Source organism: Suricata suricatta, chromosome 6 (assembly GCF_006229205.1).
Source record: "Suricata suricatta isolate VVHF042 chromosome 6, meerkat_22Aug2017_6uvM2_HiC, whole genome shotgun sequence".
NCBI classification, from domain to species: Eukaryota; Metazoa; Chordata; class Mammalia; order Carnivora; family Herpestidae; genus Suricata; species Suricata suricatta.
Genome location: NC_043705.1, coordinates 21,506,573 through 21,528,645, shown reverse-complemented (window position 1 = coordinate 21,528,645; position 22,073 = coordinate 21,506,573). Strand labels below are relative to the sequence as shown.

Genomic DNA, 22,073 nt, shown 5'->3' with positions numbered 1-22,073 from the left:
CTCTCTGACCCTCCCCTGATCATGCTGTCTCTCTCTCTTTCTCTCTCAAAAATAAATAATTAAAAAAAATTAAAAAATAAAAAATTAAAAAATATTAAGAAACACACACACACACACACACACACACACACACACCCTATAATAAAGGAGTAAAGTGAATGAATAACGGTCTTCCTTATGAGCTCTTTTAGACTCATCCAAGCTAGATTTCTCAAATTCAGTGAGTTGAAATACAAATGGCCATTAAGCTTCAATTTTAAGGCTTTCACTTAAGCTTCTTTTTGGATTTTCAGTGGAGAAGATTAAAAAGAAAAATAAACAGGTTCACTATATCCACCTTTAAGGGAAGATAAGTATTAACAAGTACTGTTATGGATTAAATACCAAAACAAATATGCTCACACTCATTTCACACTTCCCTTTTCTTAGATGGCAGGAATATGTAGGTGGGATATCTGGATATCTTGATTTCACGCATCTTTAAAATCAAAGCTGATTATCAAAGTGACTGAAATTCACAGTGACAAGGCACCGGAGATCTTTCTTTGGCCACTGTTCTAATAAGATCCATTATTTTTCTTTTTAAAACCTTAGGTTTCCCCACTGTGCTTGTGTGTTTGGGGATATATCTTCAAGAAATAATAAATGGAGAAAATGCAATTTTAATTAAATTTTTCTTTTAATCTGTTATTTTCTGCCACGTGATACTTCAGAAAGGACTCCAACTAACTGCTAGAGAAAGAGATTGGGTTGTTTTTAAATACATGGATTTAGGGCATCTGCTCTAGGATTGCTTAACTTTTTGTCTTGACTACCCTTAATTCTCTTTGAACTGATTGTTTCCTAGAAATGTTAATTTTTTGGCTAGAAAATGAGGATATTTTTATTTCCATGAAGACCCAAACTTTTCCATTTGTTTGAATCGTATTGCTTAAAAAATACCTATGACAATTGAGCTCCTTTGATTTTGGCAATATTGTTCTGTCTGATTAAATTGTCCCCCTGGAAATTGTGCAGGCAGATTAACAGTGAAGGTGGCAAATGTAAATTATACCAATGACATACAGCTAGTCGTGTTGTTAAGAGCCACCTTCTGCCACAGAAATAAAGGCTAGTGCATTCATGAATTTTTTAGGCAAGTGTAGGCTATAGTTACCGAAAATACATAATCTACTTCTTGATGATAGATCAGATTGAATAACAGGAAGTGAGAATATATATAAAAACATTTTATAACATAGAAAATACGTAAATCAATATTTTTCATTTTTTCTCATTTATTTAGTATCTTCATATATAAATATATTTGTGTACATTATTTTTCCCATGGCTGCATTCCTTTTTTTTAAACTATAATTTATTGTCAAGTTGGCTAACATACAGTGTATACAGTGTGCTCTTTGTTTTGGGATTGGATTCCCATGATTCATCGCTTACATATAACACTCAGTGCTCATCCCAACAAGGGCCCTCCTCAATGCCCATCACCCATTTTCCCTTGTCCCCCACCCCCTATCAATTCTCAGTTTGTTTTCTGTATTTAAGAGTCTCTTATGGTTTGCCTCTCTCCCTCTCTGGTTTTAACTATTTTTCCCCTTCCTTCCCCCATGGTCTTCTGTTAAGTTTCTCGAGTTCCACCTATGAGTGAAAACATATGATATCTGTCCTTCTCTGACCGACTTACCTCATTTAGCATAATATCTTCCAGTTCCATGCATGTTGCTTAAATAGCAAGATTTCATTTTTTCTCATTGCCAAGTAGTATTCCATTCTATATATAAACCACATCTTCTTCATCAGTTGATGGACATTTAGGCTCTTTTCATAATTTGGCTATTGTTAAAAGTGCTGCTATAAACATTGGGATACATGTGCCCCTATGAATCAGCACTCCTGTATCCTTTGGGTAAATCCCTAGCAGTGCTATTGCTGGGTCACAGGGGAGTTCTACTGCTAATTAAAAACCTCAACATTTTTTCCAGAGCAACTGTACCAGGTTGCATTCCCACCAACAATACAAGAGGGTTCCTGTTTCTCCACATCCTTGCCAGCATCTATTGTTTGCTGAGTTGTTGATTTTAGCCATTCTGACTGGTGCGAGGTGCTATATTGGTGTGGTTTTGATTTGTATTTCTCTGATGATGAGTGATGCTGAACATCGTTTCATGTGCCTGTAGGCCATCTGAATATCTTTGGAAAAGGGTCCATTCATGTCTTCTGCCCATTTTGTCACTGGATTATTTGTTTTTTGAGTGTTGAGTTTGGAAAGTTCTTTATGGATTTTGGATACTAACCCTTCATCCAATATGTCAATTGCAAATATACTCTCCCATTCTGTCAGCTGCCTTTGTTTTGTTGATGGTTTCCTTTGCAGTGCAGAAGCTTTTTATCCTGATGAAGTCCCAAGAGTTCATTTTTGCTTTTAATTCCCTTCCCTTGACTTTGGGGGCATGTTGAGCAAGAAATTGCTGCAGCTGAGGTCAAAGAGGTTGTTGCTTGCTTTCTCCTCTAGGTTTTTGATGGTTTCCTGTCTCACATTTAGGTCTTTCATCCATTTTGAGTTTACTTTTGTGTATGGTGTACGGAAGTGGTCTAGTTTCATTCTTCTGCATTTTGCTGTCCAGTTCTCCCAGCACCATCTGTTAAAGAGACTGTCCTTTTCCCAATGATACTCTTTATTGCTATAGTTGGCCATAGATTTGTGGGTCCAATTCTGGGTTCTCTATTCTATTCCATTGGTCTATGTGTCTGTTTTTATGCCAATACCATACTGTCTTGCTGATTACAGCTTTGTAGTAAAGGCTAAAGTTTGGGATTGTGATGGATCTCTCTTTGGTTTTCTTTTTCAACATTACTTTGGCTATTCAGAGTCTTTTGTGGTTCTATACAAATTTTAGGATTGTTTGTTCTAGTTTAGAGAAGGATACTGGTGCAATTTTGATAGGGATTGCATTGAATGTGTAGATTGCTTTGGATGGTATTGACATTTTAACAATATTTATTCTTCTAATCCATGAACATGGAACGTTTTATCATTTCTTTGTGTCTTCTTCAATTTTCTTCATAAGTTTTCTATAGTTTTCATTATACAGATCTTTTACATCTTTGGTTAAGTTTATTCCTAAGTATTTTATAGTTCTTGGTCCTTTTGTAAATGGGATTGATGTCTTGATTTCTCTTTCTGTTGCTTCATTACTGGTATATAGAAATGCAACCAATTCCTGTACATTGATTTTGTATCCTGCGACTTTGCTCAATTCATGGATCAGTTCTAGCAGCTTTTTGGTGGATTCTTATGGGTTTTCCATAAATCACTGTTACTAGCATTTATTTGTAATATTTCTCATATTATGTCATTAAGGACTCAAAAACTGTTACCTCTTATTTGGTGGATTAGATCCAGGCACCCCTTCCTACCGAAAGCCAGTTTTTACTCTATGTCTCTCCAAAGGATAATTTGTACCCAGGATCCAAAGGAAGGTTATTGACAGTGGAGACATCTAAGGTATAGACCTCGTCTCACCTTCCCAGAGCCATTACCTTAGTTGATAGTTCTACCATGAACCTGGTCAGAACCCAAAATATAATTACATCCTTCAACCCTTTCTACGATGACCTTGAGAGATGTGGTGTTTGTATTTCTAGGGCCTGGCTCTGAGTAGACAGTTTGAGTAATCATGTTTAGTCTTTAGGATTTTTTTTTTTTTTTTACCCTCCTGACCATTGGGAGTAAACTATAATTAAGCATACCTAGTTTAGTCAGAACTAAACTAATTCATAAAGATTTATGATTAAGCTTTCCAATAACATGCAAAACAGCCACAAGCATTTTTATGCTTCCCAAAACCATCCCCGTTTTGGTCTGCTTACCCAGCCGGGGTGATGTTATGGTATTTACATTAATCTTCTCATTGCAGGGCTGAAGGTGGCATGGCCTGTATGCTGCGGGTTTCTCGGAAGAAAAACATTCATTTCCATGTCTTCCTGTGATCTTATGCATGCACTGAATAACACGGGACTGCATTCCTTTGCCACAGGTAATTGAGCACTAGGAGAGATACAATATTGTACAAATAAAAAGATGATAATCTGGACCATTCTAACAAAATATCCTACTTTTAATGGATTCCTTATATTTCACCTAATGGAGTTTGTCTTCATTTGTAAGATATTTTTCAAAGAAGAACATATTTGATGTACAATGGTCTTTCATTAGAGGAGTCTTTTAGGCCCAATTATATCACTAGATTTAATTTGTGACACAGATAAGCTGAAGCTTATTTGACTGTGAAAATATAATTACTTTATGGTATCAAAGTTACCCTTGAAAGAGAAAACATGGCTTTGTTTCAGAAAATGATTATTTATTAATAAAGCATGTTATTTTCTAGAGTAAAGATTTCGTCATATTTACCTAAATAGTTATAAAGAAGTCCATCAACTCCAAAGGACATCAACAAACCAAAGTAACACATCAGTTTTCAGTATTTAAAAAAATGCAATAAAGTAACTATAGACAAATGATAACTCAAAATACGTAATTTTAGCAGAAAATGGCTGAAGAGTGCCTCTCATAAAACTTTGAAAAAAAGAGAAAAAGATGTTAGTTGTATTCCTTATGCAAGTTAAGTTTTGTAACTGTCTGGGAATAATCTGGAGATAAAAATTGTATCCAGGAAATAATGGAAGTTCTATGATTTCATTTAACTAAAACACCATCATTTCTGCCTTTGAAAATGACAGAATAAGCTTTCTCATGAAATTAAATAGTCTAAGAGCCTCAGGATCTAATTTTAATTAGCATACTTTAGCAATAAAAAATATCAGACTATTACTAGTAATTATATATTTTTTAATACATTTTGGTAAAAATTTCATTGCATATACGTGAATATATGAATAGATATTTGAAACGACACAAGTGAAATCCCAAGGTCTTCTAAATTAGTTCTTACTGTATTATAGAAGACAATATTAAACAATTGGATATTTCCTCAAATCATGTGACTACGATTAAAGACAGACAGGCATTAAAAGAAAAAGCCCAAATATTCTGGCCTTGACAGGAGGAAAATGGGCTCCAATATCATCTCTTGCAAATAATTTACCCAGAACTTATTTTTCCTTTTTGTTAAGCAAGGCATTGCAGTAGATCATAACTACACTTTAGGGTCTAAATTACTGTGAAAGCAAAAATTCCAAATAACTTATTTTTAACATTTACTTATTTATTTTGAGAGACAGAGAGAGAAAGAATGTATGTATGCAAGCAGGGGAGGGGCAGAGAGAGAGCAAGAGAGGAGAGAGAGAATCCTTAGCAGGCTCTGAGCTGTCAGCATAGAGCCCACTGCAGGGCTCAAACCCAGGAACCTGGAGATCATGACCAAAGCAGAAATGAAGAGTTGGATGCTTAGGGGCAGCTGGGTGGTTCAGTCAGTTAAGAGTTTGCCTTCAGCTCAGCTCATGATCTCATGGTTCCTGAGTTCGGGCCCCACATTGGGCTTTCTGCTGTGCGCACAAAACCTGCTTCAGATCCTCTGGCCCCCATTCTCTGCCCCTCCCACACTTGAGTGTGTGCTCTCTCTTTCTCAAAAATAAATAAATAAATAAATAAATAAATAAATAAATGGGCTTTAAAAAAAGAGTTGGAGGATTAACCAACTGAGCCACTCAGGTGCCCCAAGTAAGTTATTATTAAAAGTCACTGGGTCTGGCACTTTTTATGTGGTGAGGCTTCATCACAGAACAGGCTCTATAGTTTCATCACCTAATTATTCAGTGTGCCAGCCAACAATGGTAAGACAGAAGTTCTGCCAAGATTATTGTTTGCTTACATATCTCTGAATAGTTAAGCACATTAATTTTTCAAAGATTCATTGACCACTCATTTTGTTCACAATCTCACGCAGAAAATAAAAACAGCAAAATTATTAATATAATGGAGCTGATACTTTCATTAATAAACTTTATTAACAAAACACTAAAACATATCAAATAGAAGGAGTTAGAAACAGATTATAAAACTGTGGAAATTAGGCAATTTCATCCACTTTTAGCCACATGTTTAATATTTTATTCTTGTATATGTAAGTATGTATTTCATCTTTTCCAAATTGTTTAGTATTTTAAACAATCAGCTGCCCTATATAACCACAGTTTGCTGCTTTAAAATAAAAGGAAACTGATACTACTACTTCCGGAAACTTTTACTTCATACATCATTAATAAAGTTAGCACTTACTTAGTGTTTATTATATGTTGGGTGTCGTTTTAGGTCATAATTATTTTAGCATCTCACAGGAAGTCCTATATTTATTCCTTTTACTCTGATGAGAAAATAGAGGCTGAAATAAGTGAAACAAACTATTCAGGTCTTCACAGTTAAGACCTGGAGTGGAAGTGGAATCTGAACTCACATATGCTGGGTTCAGAGGCTGGAAGCTTAAGCATTACTGGATTCTGGAACACTGCCTGTGCTCCTCTTCCTATTAATAGTCAGAAATCTTTTCTTTTCCTCTCTCCTGCCAAATGAACCTCTAATCCTTGTATCTACCTGTTAACTTAATTAAACATGAATGAATGAGAAGGGCTTTTTTGTTTTGTTTTGCTATAACGCAGGTTATAAGATAGCAGATAAACTTGTTTTTCCTTAAGGACAACTCACATGCATGATTTGCCTTGAGATAGGATGATCATATAATTTATCACCCAAATCACTTGTCAAAGAAATTGCTGATGAAACTTCTTCCCACACCATAGGCATACCCCAGGATAGCCCCGCATAATCTGGGGCGTATGGTCACCCTATCTACAGACATCTTACTGATCTGTGTGTTAGATGATAAACACAAATGAGTGGACACAGGAAGTAGCTATTATATTTCATGCATTATCTAATATGCTTTTACACAGACTGTCTTGGTTAAATTTTGTCATAACCCTCATAACTTTACAAGTGAAAAAGAGTGAGGCTCATATAGATTATTTCATTCGTTCATTCAGTTAATATTTATGGGAAGTCCACAATGTGCCAAACACTGTTTTGGATACTGGGGTGTGAGAGTACACACAAGGGACAAAAACACATGCCCTCAGGGAGTTTACATTTTAACAGGAGGGAGCAGGAAAAGCAAGTTTTAAATTACATCACATATTAGATAGTGACAGGTGCTGTGGAAAAAACTAAAGCTGGGAAGGAGGGCTGGGAAAGTTTGGGGAGAGGGGCTTTGTAATTCAAATGGGAGGGTCAGATGAGGACTCAGGAGAGCTTGCCAAGGACTTGCAACACAAGAATACCAAATGCAAGTCTTTTGATTCCAAATATGATGTTCTTTCCACTGTTTCTACAGATCTTGAATTAATTATTTTCAATGGCTTTCTCGTTCTTTCTTTCTTCTTTTTCTGTTTTACCCTTCTTTCCCTCCTTCCTACCCTCCCTCCTTCAGTCTTATTAGCTATTATATTTTAAGTCTTGCTCTTCGTACAAATAGCGAGTAAATTTAAAATGTATTTGAAACAAGACAGCACAATAGATTTCCACTAAAGACCAAAATGCCAAAATGTCAACATTAATTTGCCAGCCACTGGTAAAGAAACACCAGGTGTACCTGATAACTTGCCATTGATATTTCCTTTACAAGGAAAATGCCCTGACTAGAGTATTTTAAATAGAGAGACTTGTATTGTCTGACAAGTATTCAAACAGTTAATCTTGCCCTGACAGACCTTTGAAACAAAGCACCTCGTGAATCAATCCCATGAACTAGAAGCCTTTAATTCTGAACAGGAAATGCAATCTTGGTGTTTCAGATTTACCAGAGTAAAAGGGAAACAGTAATCTTTAGAACTTAGACAATTTAGAAAATCGGTTATGTGATCCTGGAGTTAATTTTGCAGAGATAACAAGGTACAAGGAGAAGTGGGGTTGTAAATCCCTCTTTCCCACCAAATAATGAGCCCCCAAGTCTCTGGAAGGGGAATTTATTTAGCTGACTTACTGATAGTCATCATTTCAAAATCTACCTGAGAAAATAATGACCTTCCCTGCAGTTGGGAACACATGAGTCATATCTTTAGATAATACCACCACAGATCTCGCTTATAATGAAATAAATCCTTTCTAGCCTTGGAACATTAGTGACAACTTTTAAGACAGTATTAAATAATATCTACACTGTATGGCAGATACTAAGCTTCAGTGGGGAAACTTTCTCAATAATTCACAGTTTGGGCTATTAAAATACGTACAGAAATCATTGAGTAAATGAGCACCATGGATACTCATGTTGGCAAATCAATACGAAGACTTTATCCTCTTTTAAAACGACATACACATTTAAAGAACCTTATAACCATTTCTATTACCTACAATTTTATTTTCTTTCTACCATTCTAATGCCAGGAAATAAGAGCTAAGAGACTTGATTCTACCTAAGAAAATTTCACTGAAAATAACTGAAAGAGAAATATCTGGAGAAGTAAGTGACATCCAAGGTGGGGGAAGTATATAGTAGATGTTTACTTAGTTCATAAATTTTTCTAAAAATGGCCCAGAATGATCCGGTGATAGCTATAGATAGAAGTCTTGGAAAGCTGTATTTATTAAGTTAGTAAATGCAACTAAGTCAGATGATAAGTTAGATGACAGACCTGCTGTGGACAGGATTTGCCAGTACTCGTAAAAGCAGGTTAAGCTTCCACAATGATTTTGCAATCTTAGTTTGGCCTAAATGCAAACAAATGAAAGGAAATAGGAAAAAATGTAGGACAAAGAAACACACTAAAAAATCCTTAACAAAGGCTTAACTATGTGGCATTATCATAGAAAGGGATGAAATAAACTCTATATGGCTGAGAAGTTCATCTCATGGGTAAGCCCAAGAGTGGAATCCTTCCTTCCATCACAAAAAGATGGAAGAGTGGAGAGGCACTGCCCAAAAGGTGAACTTCAGGAAGGAAGTGACCATGGGAATTTCACTCCTGACATAATATTATTTATGGCATTAACAGACAGTGTTGCTCAGGTCTTGGTTTAATATTTTGAAAAATAGGTAAACACCTTAGAGAAGGTGTTCAAGGAAAGGCTGTTTACCTTGAGACATTTTATCAATGCCTGATGGGATTATTTGTTTTGAAGTCTAATATGAATTGAGGACAATTAGCTCTTAATGAACAATGGTATAAATAAGTTTTTCATGCACCAAATACTACACAGAAGGTATGAGTGTATTCTGTTCCTAAGTTTTCATTATTTTACATAAAAATATCCTTTCATGATGTATTTGAATATGTTTATCAAGAATTTGCATCTTTTAAAAATCACCTCATTTATTGTTGCCCACAGTTTCTGTGAATACCATTATGTGGAATCGCATAAATTTACTAAATAGTAGTGAATGGCAGCAAATGTGTTCTGTATTACATTGACATGAGTAAAACACATTTAATTCAAAGAAAAGGAGCCATGAAGGCACACATAAATAGCCATAAAATTTTTTTAAAAATTATTTTTACATTTATTTATTATTAGAGACAGAGAAAGATGGGGGAGGGGCAGAGAGAGAGGGAGACAGAATCTGAAGCAGGCACCAGGCTCTGAGCTGTCAGCACAGAGCGTGATGCAGGGTCTGAACCCACAAACTGTGAGATCATGACCTGAACTGAAGCCAGATACTCAATCGACTGAGCCACCCAGGTGCCCTGCCATATAAAAGTTTATAAAGTGTCAAAATGAAAGAGGAGAATGATTTTAAGAGGTCCTCAAGGTTCATAGGTTCTTGTCCCTCGTACTACTTGAATCTACCTTTGCGAAGTATGGAATTATCTTTCTGTCAATTGAAAATTCATGAATCATGTAAGAATTTCCAAAATGGCTCATGGTAAAATCTACCAAGAGTCATGTCTCTGTTAAATTCATCAAAGAACGTTGTTTTCTTCTTGTCCAAGAAGTAACCTATGTAGTTCTAGAAAACTTATTTTCACTTAAGAACTCTTATAAATGGAATGTCCACCAATAGCTTTTAACCACTCTCCTAAGTAAAGAGGAGACTCATTCTTGGCATTGATCTCTGATTCTATAGTGCTTCTGTGCTCCAGAGGTTCTGAGACCAAGTGGATCTATTCTGCATACGTGATTCTGAACATGGAGCTAAAAATGACTTCGACATCTAGTCTTTGGATATAGGGATTCTGGAGTAAGGTGCCAAACTTTAAAGTTATTGGATAAATGATAGTTTCTTATGTCTCCTTACAGAACTTCAGAAGAGTTACAAAGACACTGTTTTTGGTACTAGTTATTTGTTACCCTGGATATTTCGAAAACTTAGTTTTGGCAACAAACGGGGACACTGTAGTATAAATAAATTTGTAGACTTCAGTTAAATAATCAACTAGTGTGCCAGTGAGTTTATAGAACCAGTAATACGTGCATGTTAAACTGTAAAACTCTTCAAGCTGTAAGAGCTGTAAAATGTCCTCTTAAACATCACACCAAAGAAGGGGGAAAACCCCAGTAAAAATAAGATATTTATTTGCAGTTTTGTTGGCTAACAAATATAACTAACCTAATGCTGGTTTACTTTTTTAATTCTTAAAAAAAAAACAAAAACAAACTGCAGTGTATTCAGGGGTTAAAAATAATAATTCTCACACTTGGCCAGCAGAGAGATTTCCCGAGATTCCTTCCTTCTAGAGTGTGCCAAAGATATATATTTTGGAGAGAATGCGTATTCTCTAGGCCAACAGCTAAGGAAGGCTCTGTAATGCTTTACTCATTTCCAGCTGGCCTCTGTAAGAAATAGGAATTCCTAAATTAAGGGAAAATTGTCACTGGCAAACAGAGTTCAAAAAAATTTCTGAAACCAATAGACAATCTTACAGAACCTGATATAATCTATAATGATAAGTTCCAATCTATAACAAGGTTAACAGCACTGACTTGGATAATTTATCTTTGGGAATACGTGGATTATTCCAGAATGGTTTAACAAGAGTGAAGTAGCATTCACGGTGGAGAGTGGCCCTCGTAAGGAAAGTAAATGATGACTTCTACTGGAAATTATTAGCGTAGCATTCCTATTCATTTATGTATATGTTTGGCGGCTCCATCTTTCAACTTTTTAATAAAGTGAGTGTGAAACAAGCATACTAAGGAACAAACGTTTGGTTTGGTTTTTAGGATTTGCTATTTACTTTGGTCAGTGTTTCTGCGTCTTTTCAAAGTAGTTCATATGCCTTATTTAACACATGGGTATTTGGAATTGAATCTATTCCTAGAGGTCAGACGTTTGAAGATTTTTTTGCATGTGTGTTTAATTAATTCATCATTTGGTTCCACAGTTCAAACTATTCTCTTCTCTTTAATGAAAATGTCTGCATACAGTTATAGCAAATCAGGGAAATGTGTGTGGCAAAATCAAGCAGGATGCTCATGAATGATTAGCAGAGAAGTGCATATGTTTTGAAAGGGCCGTGAAATTAACCCCCGAATCATTTTTTTATATCGATGTACACACTGATCACTGCCGTGATGGAAGAAAAAAAAGATGTTTTGCATTAAGAAGCAATTAATAAACAGAGAGTCTTGAACACATTTGTAATTCTGCCAGCGTACAGTCTATGAATCACAGGGTGTTGGAGAAGTGAAAAAAGACTATCAAGACATTTCTATTTTATCTCACTCATTCCAGGGGAACATCTTCCCACCAGAGAGAACTATTTGGAATGACAATGATTGAATTTCCTTCGCAAATACAATACTTTCCAGGTCTAGTCCGACAATTCTAAGTCCAAAATGGATCACATCCCTCAGGGGCCACGTTAGAGAAGTGTGTGTATTTTGTTTTGTTTGTTTTAATAATGTCTTGGTCTAAAATAGCACAGAGAACACTATGTAATTACCTTTAGGTTATTCCAACATGAAATAAACCAAGTATTTGCCAGGTTACAGTGAAATTTCTTAAGTGTGCTTTGCTTCTGTCTACCGCTTTCCTTCTAGGTTAGATAACAACCATCCAACCTGAGGCAGCCAACTGATTCAAGAGAACAGAGAAGTCCACCAGCTTCCTTGAAGCTCAATGTGAAGCCCTTTTCTTTTTTTTTTTTTTTTGGCTTAATTACCATGTTATTCAAATAAGGGTGGATTTACTTTAAAAAAATTACATTTTTAAAGTAGTTTGACTTACCACACAGGAAAGGTCAAAGCAGTCCTATATTGACATAAAATTATACTGATTAATTATCCTGAAAAAGAAAAAGCTAGTTTCTAGTTCTTTGCACCCAACACTGTAGTTCTTACAGAATTAGAGTCAGAAAAATAAATGCATCAGGAGAAATGCAATGTGTAGATGTATGCTACAGTTTTTGCTTCCTTGATGAAACAGTTCGGGAATCATTCATGCAATAAACATCACTAAATGTAGTGCTGTGTTCTGGTCATTCAGATTTATGAGAAGGGCACAAGGGGTTAAGATATTCTCAATGGAACAGCAACCATATGTGGCAATATATAATTAATAGAGAAAAGTAATATAGTAAGTGCAAACACACTCTGCCATTTACTGGGGAAGCCTTTGAAAAACAAGGCACTTCCGATGGTCCTTGAAGGACTCAGATAGTTCCAGGAACACATTCTAGGCAAAGAAGACTGGATCAACAAAGACCCAGAGAATGCAGAGGCTCAGGCCTGAGGTTGGTGGGGACATGAAGGAGACAGTTCGCAGCTGGTAGGTTAGGAACAGAATATGAAAAATTTCTTTCTTTCTCTATTTTTTTAAAATGTTTATTTATTTTTGAGAGACAGAAAGACAGAGCATGAGCAGGGGAAGAGCAGAGAGAGAAGGAGACACAGAATCTGAAGCAGGCTCCAGGCTCTGAGCTGTCAGCACAGAGCCTGACACGGGGGCTCAAACTCACAGACCGCAAGACTGAGCTGAAGCCGGATGCTTAACTGACTGAGCCACCAGGTGTTGATATGTCAAGTTTCGAATGCCTGCATGAATATCTGCTAATTGACAGGGTAGCCAAAGGGAATTCTCTGGAAGTACTCAGGCTATAGGACAGAGTGAAGAAGTCATCCCTGTGAGTGGATGGATCTGAAATAGGACTATGGGGGTAAGAAAGAGTCTTAGCAATTATTACCCTACTTCTGGCAAAAAAATTAAATAAATAAAAAGGACTGTATTATTATATTTGGAAGAAAAACAACTGAGGCAATGCCCTACTTGTATGAAGAAATGCCAAGGGTAGGTTCTAGCCCGGGTAGCTGGGAAGATGATATTGACATTTTTCAAAAAAAGGAAATTGGGAGTGGAATATCATTTGAGGAAATAAATGGCAAGGTCCCAGGGCAACTGAAGTTGAGGTTGATAATAAAGGAACAGCCTGCCCCTCCCTCCACTCCCTCTAGCTCTGCTCCCCCTCCAGGGACACTTAGACTTTAAGAATTCAAACACCATCTAAATGATGATGGTTCCAAAATTTATCTTTCCATCCTATTTCTCTCCTCTGATCTACCTACTAAATGCCAGTATTTACCTGTCTTACAGGTGAATGAAAGATCATCCAAAATAAAAGTGAAAAATTTTTCCCTCCAACTTGACTCCTAGGGTTTCTTATCTTCTATTCACAGAAGCATCATCTATACAAATGGTTCAGACCCGAACGGTAAGCTGTGAGTCCTTCTTAATACACCTGCTTCTTCCTCCTTTCCCTCACAAATCATCAGTTCTGCTTGTTTTAACCTCAGAACAATCTCTCCAAGCCAACCATTCCTCTCCATCTCTACTTAGACTACTGTATGAACAGCCAGTATTAATTTTGTTACTATGTAGCTGACACTATGCTAAGAACTTTCCATGAATTATTTAATTTGGATTTACTAACTTGGCTGAACAGAAGATCCAGAATTCAAACCCAAGGCTGTCTGACTCCAGACACTGAGCTATCTTACCTCTTATAGTTCCCAAACCTTTCCCCTTCCTGGAAATTCTGTAATAATCTCTGAATATATTTCTATACCCATGACATCAGTCATTTTTTATATTGCAGCCTAAAAAAATTTAAGTACTGGCAAAGTAGGTATTCTTTTAGTTTCAGACAGAAAATGTTAACCCATTTACATTAAAAGTAACATATGGATATGGTAGGATCATAAGCTAAGAAGGCCCTTTCCTTCGATGTAATTCAAATAAACTATTCTTTGTATATCTGTGCAGAAAAATTTTAACATGTACAAGGATAATATATGTAAACAACTTTAGTTCATAATATATAACTCTTCTGCATAATAACTACTCACTTAATAGTAGGTCTTAGAGAAATTTTCCCATCATTATGTATTTATCTATAGATACATTTTTAAAAACAATATCTCATTGTTGGAATGTGGAATTATGATTTATATAACTAGTTAACAGCTATATGGGTTGTTTCCAAATTTTTCTTGTGCCAAAGAAGACTGAAATGAGCGTCTTTATAAATACGGTTAGCAAATTATGTGAGAATGTAAGAAATATTAGGAATGTGTACATTTCAAAATGAGATATTATTTTTTACAGCTATCAAATGAGTTTAAAAAAGTGTGCTAACATCCATTCTCAGTGGTACGGTGACACAGGTATGTGGGCACCTGGGCAGCAGTGAGATGAATCCACTTCCTTTAGAGACGGAGCTTTTTGGTTGCCCCCTCTCATTGCCCTTCTGAGCCCTAAAGTCATGTGTGTGACTGTTTATATCTAAACACGTTGCCTAGTTTTATTTATTATACTATATGGACTTGTAAATATTCTGTATATAGTACAAAAAGCTACAGACTTATATCTTTCTAATTCAATCTATTTGTGTTTTGTCTCCTAACATAGATACTTCATTTGAAGTCACTCAAAATACTTTTCTTTGGACTAGGTGCCATTTGGACCACTGACTCTGGGTTATTACTCTTACTGGCATAATTAGAGCATAACAAAATTTAGAAAGAACTCCAGTTGCTTTGGCACATTTTACAGATGTAGGAAAGAGGTTGGGGGAACTGCTCTTCGGCATATAGAATCGATGCTGGTTGTGCACCTTGCTCTCTGGATGTTCCTCTCAACCTGAAGCAGAACCAGGATTTGTTAAAACAATTTTCCTTTTTTTTTTTTTTTTTTAAATTTTGGATCTTAAGACTCCATATGATGGCTTTCTTTTTTTATGTTTATTTATTTTGAGAGAGAGAGTGTGTGTGTAAGCAGGGGAGGGGCAGAGAGAGAGGGAGAGAATCCTAAGCACAGAGTCTAACACAGAGCTCGAACTCATGAACCATGAAATCATGACCTGAGCTGAAGTCAAGAGTTGGTGACTCAACTGACTGAGCCACTCAGCCACTCTCTGCCATATGATATCTTTCAACTGGCTGATTATGTGCGTATTTTTCTTGCATTTGAAAGATGTCATTCTCTGCTAGTCCTGGTGATATGGTTATATCTATCTCTGGATATCCTCTGGCATTTCGTGAACCTATACTTCACTACATCTAAGCAAAAAAACACTCAACTACTAATGCTGCTGATTTTAATTTTATAATATTATAATCAAATTTCTTTACAATTTTTTCATGTAAAAATCTGTGCACACCCCCCCTGCCCCCAACACTCAATGTACCCAAATGAACTTTGGCATGTTCCAAGCTCCATCCCCTATAAAGAACATCAGAAGTAACTTTTTAACTCAGTCATATTTATTTACTAAAATATTTTCAGATTGGATTTAGGAAGTGAAATTATAGCCATCATGGTATGCAGCAAAAGAGCACTGATAGTATTATTTTATAAGCCTAAGGATTTTTCAATGCTCTATTAAGACAGTATAGGGGTACATGGGTCACTCAGTTGGTTAAGCATCTATCTGACTCTTGATCTTGGCTCAGGTCATGATCTTATGGTCGTAAGATGGAGGCCCATGTCAGGCTCTGCAGAGAAGGCCAGAGTCGGCTTGGGATTCTCTTTCTCCCTCTCTCTGTCCATCCCCTGCATGTGTGCACTCTTACTCTTTCTCTTTCTCTCTCTCTCTCTCAAAATAAATGAATAAACATTAAAAATAAAAGGAGACAGTATAATTAATCCTTGTGGATTAAAAAAAAAGTTCTTTTTTCTCTTTTTTCCAATCCAGAGGATGTTAAACATGTCTTTATATATGCATTTATAATTATACATGTATATACACATATAATACATACATTATATATGCTTATACACATGTACATAGAGAGACAGAGCGATACTACCTCAGTCTCCCTAAATTTAAAATTTTCTCCAGGCAGAAGATATACACAGATAGCATATGTGAATCATTTGTTTTAAGCTAATATATATCTGCCATGTTTAATCATATCAGCCAAACGCTTTGACTACTTTGAGTAATTCATTTTGAAATTTTTTTTTTTTTTTATACATCTGGGGCAACAGATAGGACTGTCAGGAGATCTGAAAAGTAAATATGATAGCAATGCAAAAAATGTCCCATTCTCTTGCAGTATAAAGAGTCAGGGGTGCCTTGGTGACTTACTCAGTTAAGCGTCCAACTTCCGCTCAGGTCGTGATCTCACGGTTCACTGATTCGAACCCGTGTTGGCCTGGAGCCTGCTTCAGATTCCGGGTCTCCCTCTCTGCGTTTCCATCACAGCACTTGTTATTGCGTTCATCCCTTTTATTCTCTGCTTTCAGCTGATACTTTACATTTTCTATTTCTACATTCTATTAAGGTATTTAATTTGGTTATTTGTGACTAATTATTTCTTTAAATTTGAATGGGAAATCCTCTAGCAAGTGCTTAAGCTTCCTCTACTACCCTGTTTAACAACCCACTTAGTTTAGTTGTATTAAAACCAGCAAGATACACGTTCGGATTCTGGGGCCTCCCACAAGTGGACTTTAATTCGGTGGGGGGTACGCCAGCATTAGGTCAGCAGTACGGAGGAATTCAGAGTCCTAGAGCCCCAGGCTGGCTGTGGGGCAACAAGAAATCCTCCCCTTGGGAATTCTGAGGCTGGTTCTTTTTGTCTCTCTTGACTGAAAACAAAATTACTGGGCTACAGACATGGATAATTAAAAACATGGTTTTATCTAGTCATTTAGTTTAGAATATTCTTGATTGCACAGATGAGGATTTCTCTACATTTCCGTCAATGATTCACTGAATTTTCCTCCAGTGGAAAATGTCCTCTGTGATTATTCATAATTTCACAGTTTTTAGATTCCTCTTCAACTGAATATGCTGGATATAATTGTGGTTTCCTTTTACAGAATAAGTTAAAAATGACTCATAATACTGCAAGCTTTATATTTACCACTTCTAAACAAGGATATACCATACTATTTGTATAATTAAATCGTCCAAAATGATTTATTGTGCTTCGAGCACTATTTTGAATTATATCATCACAAAAAGATTCATAACCTCTTGTCCAAAAATCTTTTAAACATGTCAAGATTTGAGATGTGGCCAAAACTATTCATTTCCCAGAATCTTGAAGAACTAAATTAAGCTCAAATTGTAGACTATGAATTGAACCTAAGAATAAACCAAGAATAATTATGTACAATTCCAAGGTGTTTTGTTTCTCATTAAAACTCACTTGAATGGGTTCTCTTGTTAATGCTGCACAGAAAAGTTAATGCTATAAAAGCTTCAGGAAGGAACAAATTTTATGTAACAGGTAGATAAAACAATACCCTTTTATTTGCTTCTCTATAGGCTTCCAATAATGAAAACAAGAAGCTGTAGACATTCAAATGAAGGCAGAAAGGTCAAATTCTGGCAGAAAATAAGGCGTTACATTAAACATAAGGGACTATGTTGTTTTTTAAGTCAGCGTTCTAAGGTCAGCTTAAATGAGTGAATGCAGATTTTAAGTGCCCGGAAACATATGGGCCGTGTTCTGTTGTCCCAAGAAAGACCCTAAGGCCATATCTATATCAGAGACGTAGCCAGAATGTGGCAATATAATTGTGTCACTGGTTAATGCAAGCTAGAACAAAGCAACTACATTGTTTGTGCCCTATTTTTGCCAATTTTCTAGTCTCAGTGGAATAAATGCAAACATTGTTCAACAAAAGCTGTATTACATCTACCTGGGAATCAGAGAGGTAATAGTTTCACGACAGATTTTTCTCTTTTGAATAATCCGGTATTTATATTTTTCTTTTTCAAGCTGAGAGCAGGTTTTCCACTGCTTACACAAAATCACCAAAACATAAATGATAGACATCACATAGGCTGAAACAAATGCAGTGAACACAGTTTGAGGAATAAGCCATTTTCTTAGAAAGCCTCCATTCAGCCGATATAGCCTTAGCCCAATAGTGATCAAGGATGTTTTGATAGTGGGAGAAGCTGAGAACATATTATTCTTTTAACTGATTCTTTAGTGCTTCACCCCTATTGAGGGAAGAACAGGGTTGTACAGCAAGATTTTATGCATAGCTAATTGAATATCCTTGATTAAAGCCAACCCAACGCTTAATTTTAAGTGCACTTAGGTTTATCAATAGTTTAAAAAATATTAGCAGAATTTAAGTGAAACTGACAGATTAATTGTCCTCCTAGGAGCACAGAAATCTACCCACAACTGCACACGTCTTATTGCTAAGTCTATTCCCTAGACATCGCTGATAAGAATAAGAAATCCATGGCTTCCTCTGTCCAGGAATACTTTAATCACTGAAACTAAATCATCGCAGCATCGTTCCTTTTCTCTGTAATTATTTTAGGATGGTCTTTATTCTAAAATGAAAGTGATATCTTAGGAGTGAAAAAGAAGGGGTGAAATCAATAAAGTTCACACGAAGTCACTGGCTTTAATTTGTGCATGCTGTTTAAATCTGTTATGCTGAGATCCTGGTCATAAAAAAGAACAAGGAAACTGGTCTCAGGTAAGAGCAGACAATATTCATATAAAGAAAAAAACGCAACGGACTGAATCATCTAAATAAGCAAACAAAAGCAAACAGGCGAAGAGACAAAGGTAAAGAGTCATTGAATAAAGATGAATAGTTATTAGAGCCATTTGCTTCTTTCCTTACTCACAAAGGCTATGCTGGGTAGCACTATAAGAACTCAACAAAACCAACTTAAAGTAATTCACTCTAAGTATACCTAAAAATATACACACATGTAATTATGGCAACACTGGAAAAAATATTTTTTCAGGCTTGGCACAGAAAAACAAAAGTCTTGTTTTTCATGATCTCCCCAGTTAATTAATTTTGATTTTGTTTAAGATTTAACCAGAGGCACATTAATTAATCAACAGCAATAGTACTTGTCATACAAATAGGATTTGCTAGCTGTATTTCTGCACACGGCAAGGTAGGAATTTACAGTTGTGTCATCAGTCACAACAAAACCTGGATCTTGCGTTTTTTTTTTGTAATTACAATTTTTGCTTTGAACTGGAGGTTAACATTTATCACTTAAAATAGTCCTATTAATGAACAAAGCTGGAAAAATACATCTATTATGGTGGGTTTTAAACTTTCTCTTAGAGAAGACTTGTTTAAGGAAAACATCTCAATTTTCATTAGCCAAAATAAACAAATGTGGAGTTCCCACCATTAAAAGGGAACAACAGGTGACCTTCCCCCATCCCTCCACCGAGGACTGGCATTTCCTGATCCTATTTTATACCATCAGTGCTGAAGAAAGAATTGATGTATGAACGGCTTGAAAGCAATGAACGGTGCCCTTTACTTTCCTTATTTCCCTCCCATGAAAGCAAAGACACAGAGGTTTTCAAAGCCGGACCAACTGGACTAATGACGGAGTTGGGACAGTCATTCTCCTCCCTCGACTTCCACGCCACAGGCTTTCCTGTCCTCCCGCTGTATTTCCTTGTCTTAGAATTAGGAAAACATCAGCCCTGAAAAGAAATCATCTGTGGTTCATTTGGAATATTTTCTTCTCTAAAAGCTGTTTACTCTAAAGTGTGAAATTTCTTTCCATGGTTCACCAGTTCAAAGCCGCCTGGATTGGGCTGAATATTTCCCAATTCTGTCGTGAGGGACGAATTTAAGTTGTTTACAAATGCATCCTTTAAGGAGTCCTGATGTAAACTTTAGACGTTGCAGGTCTTAGAAAGAAGAGTATGGTTCAAGAGAACTCCGATGTGATGCTAATACGCAAACATTTTTAAAGAGGAAAGGTGTTAGTAACCACAAGAAAATAGATTTTAAATGTCAGGAATTTCTTTTGGGGAAACATTAGGCAACCTGGCTAACCCTGGTCACATTATACAATGAGAAGATTTCTTCCAGAATGTCCTTTAGGACTCTTTATGAAATAAAGCACCACACTCCCTACCATGCCTCAGCAGCCACCTTTTTATTTTTCACATATAAAATAATGGGAAAGAAGAGAAGATTTATTATGTCTCTTCGAAGCCTTAGAATTTTATGATTTCATAATAACAGGTATATAATATCACAGTTGATGTGGCAATGCACAGGGGATTATTTGATTAATACTTAAGTGTCTGAAGACTAGCAGCTGAGAGCTATTTCCCCCCTGATAAGATCAGAATTTTATCTTGAATGCTTTTTTGCAGGGGAGCCTGGGTGTCTCAGTCAATTAAGCATCCGACTCTTAGTTTCAGCTCAGGTCATGATCTCGAGGTTTGTGAGCGTGAGCCCTGCATCAGGCTCCAAGCTGACGCTGTAGATCCTGCTTGTGATTCTCTCTCTCTCTCTCTCTCTCTCTGCCCCTCCCCTGCTCATGATCTCTCTCTCAAAATAAATAAATTAAAAAAATACTTTTACAATTTATTTAAATTTAAAGCAAGGGGGGAGGTGGAGAGCAGGGGAGAGAGAGAGAATCTCAAGCAGCCTTGATGCCCGGTGCAGAGCCAAACACAGAGCTCAGTCTCGTGACTGTGAGATCATGACCTGAGCCAAAAACAAGAGACAGACACTTAACTGACTGAGGCACGTACGTGCCCTCGGAATTTTATCTTAACATATGGGATTAATACTTTATGTAGACTGAATAGATGAGCTATTTTCTGCTCATTTATACATGGGGCTCTACTTAATTTATGAATTTAAATAACACTATTATCACAACATTAAAGTTATTGTTCACCTGCCACATGAGTTGTGTCCACTTGATTCGACCAAAGGACAAGTTCCTTTCCTTGTCTTCTAGTCACAACCCCCAAAATTGGTGGGAAAAAGAATGCCTTTTATATATTAAGATGGGAATGGCCTCTGGTTGATTCTGTCACTGCCCCAATTAGTTATATTTTCAATGGACTCATTTGACAGTATTCTACTTAACAGATCAGTTTTATGCAAAAATATTCTGACAAAGAAGGATTATGAATAAAAACTCACCACAAAAGAACAATAGATAGCTGTTTTTTGCTGGCTTCCTTTGCATCAGAAAGTCAAAAACGGTCTTCAGAGCTTTCTACCTTTGAGCATATTTAATCTTTAAAACAGTTCTATAGAGATCGTGATCATGGATTTGAACCTGGGAATGTAACACCGCATCGCCCACAACCTCTACCTCTGTCCTCTCCTTGTCCTAAACGGCATGCCGTGTAGTTACAGCACCCAGGGCAACGCAGACACGACTGCAACATAACACCGAGAAGATTCTTACCTTAGACCAGTCACCCATTCGCCACACATAGCATTTTGAGTAATCCTCACAATCCTCAGCCTCCCTGGGTCTGGTGGAGAGGACGCATTTCTTCCTGGGGTTCGTGCATCTCACCGTCCGATGACGGACGCCTTTGCCGCACTTGACTGAACACTAGAGGAAAACATCAGAGAGTCTGGGTGAAGCCATGATTGGGAGATATAGACTGCTGGTTAGAGGATGTTAAGTAATACTTCTTTCTCTTTAACATGTTTTTTAAAATTTATTTATTTTGAGAGAGAGTGAGAGAGAGCACAAGCAGGGGCGGGGCAGAGAGACAGGGAGAGAGAGAATCACAAGCGGCTTCGCACTGTAAGTGCCGAGCCCGGCACAGAGCTTGATCCGATGGACCGTGAGATCATGACCTGAGCTGAAATCAAGAGTTGGATGTTTAACCAACGACT

At 36.6% G+C, this 22,073-nt stretch overlaps 1 protein-coding gene across 1 annotated transcript in view; it reads right to left on the bottom strand.

Moving 5' to 3' along the window:
• ADAMTS19 (ADAM metallopeptidase with thrombospondin type 1 motif 19) overlaps positions 1-22,073 on the bottom strand; it is a 229,737-nt gene that overhangs the window by 1,670 nt on the left and 205,994 nt on the right. Inside the window, exons 21-22 of the mRNA XM_029941162.1 lie at positions 21,631-21,783; positions 3,871-4,048 (exon numbers count right to left, since the gene is read on the bottom strand). Coding sequence (XP_029797022.1) covers positions 3,871-4,048; positions 21,631-21,783 — 331 coding nt within the window. The remainder of the gene's footprint in view (positions 1-3,870; positions 4,049-21,630; positions 21,784-22,073) is intronic.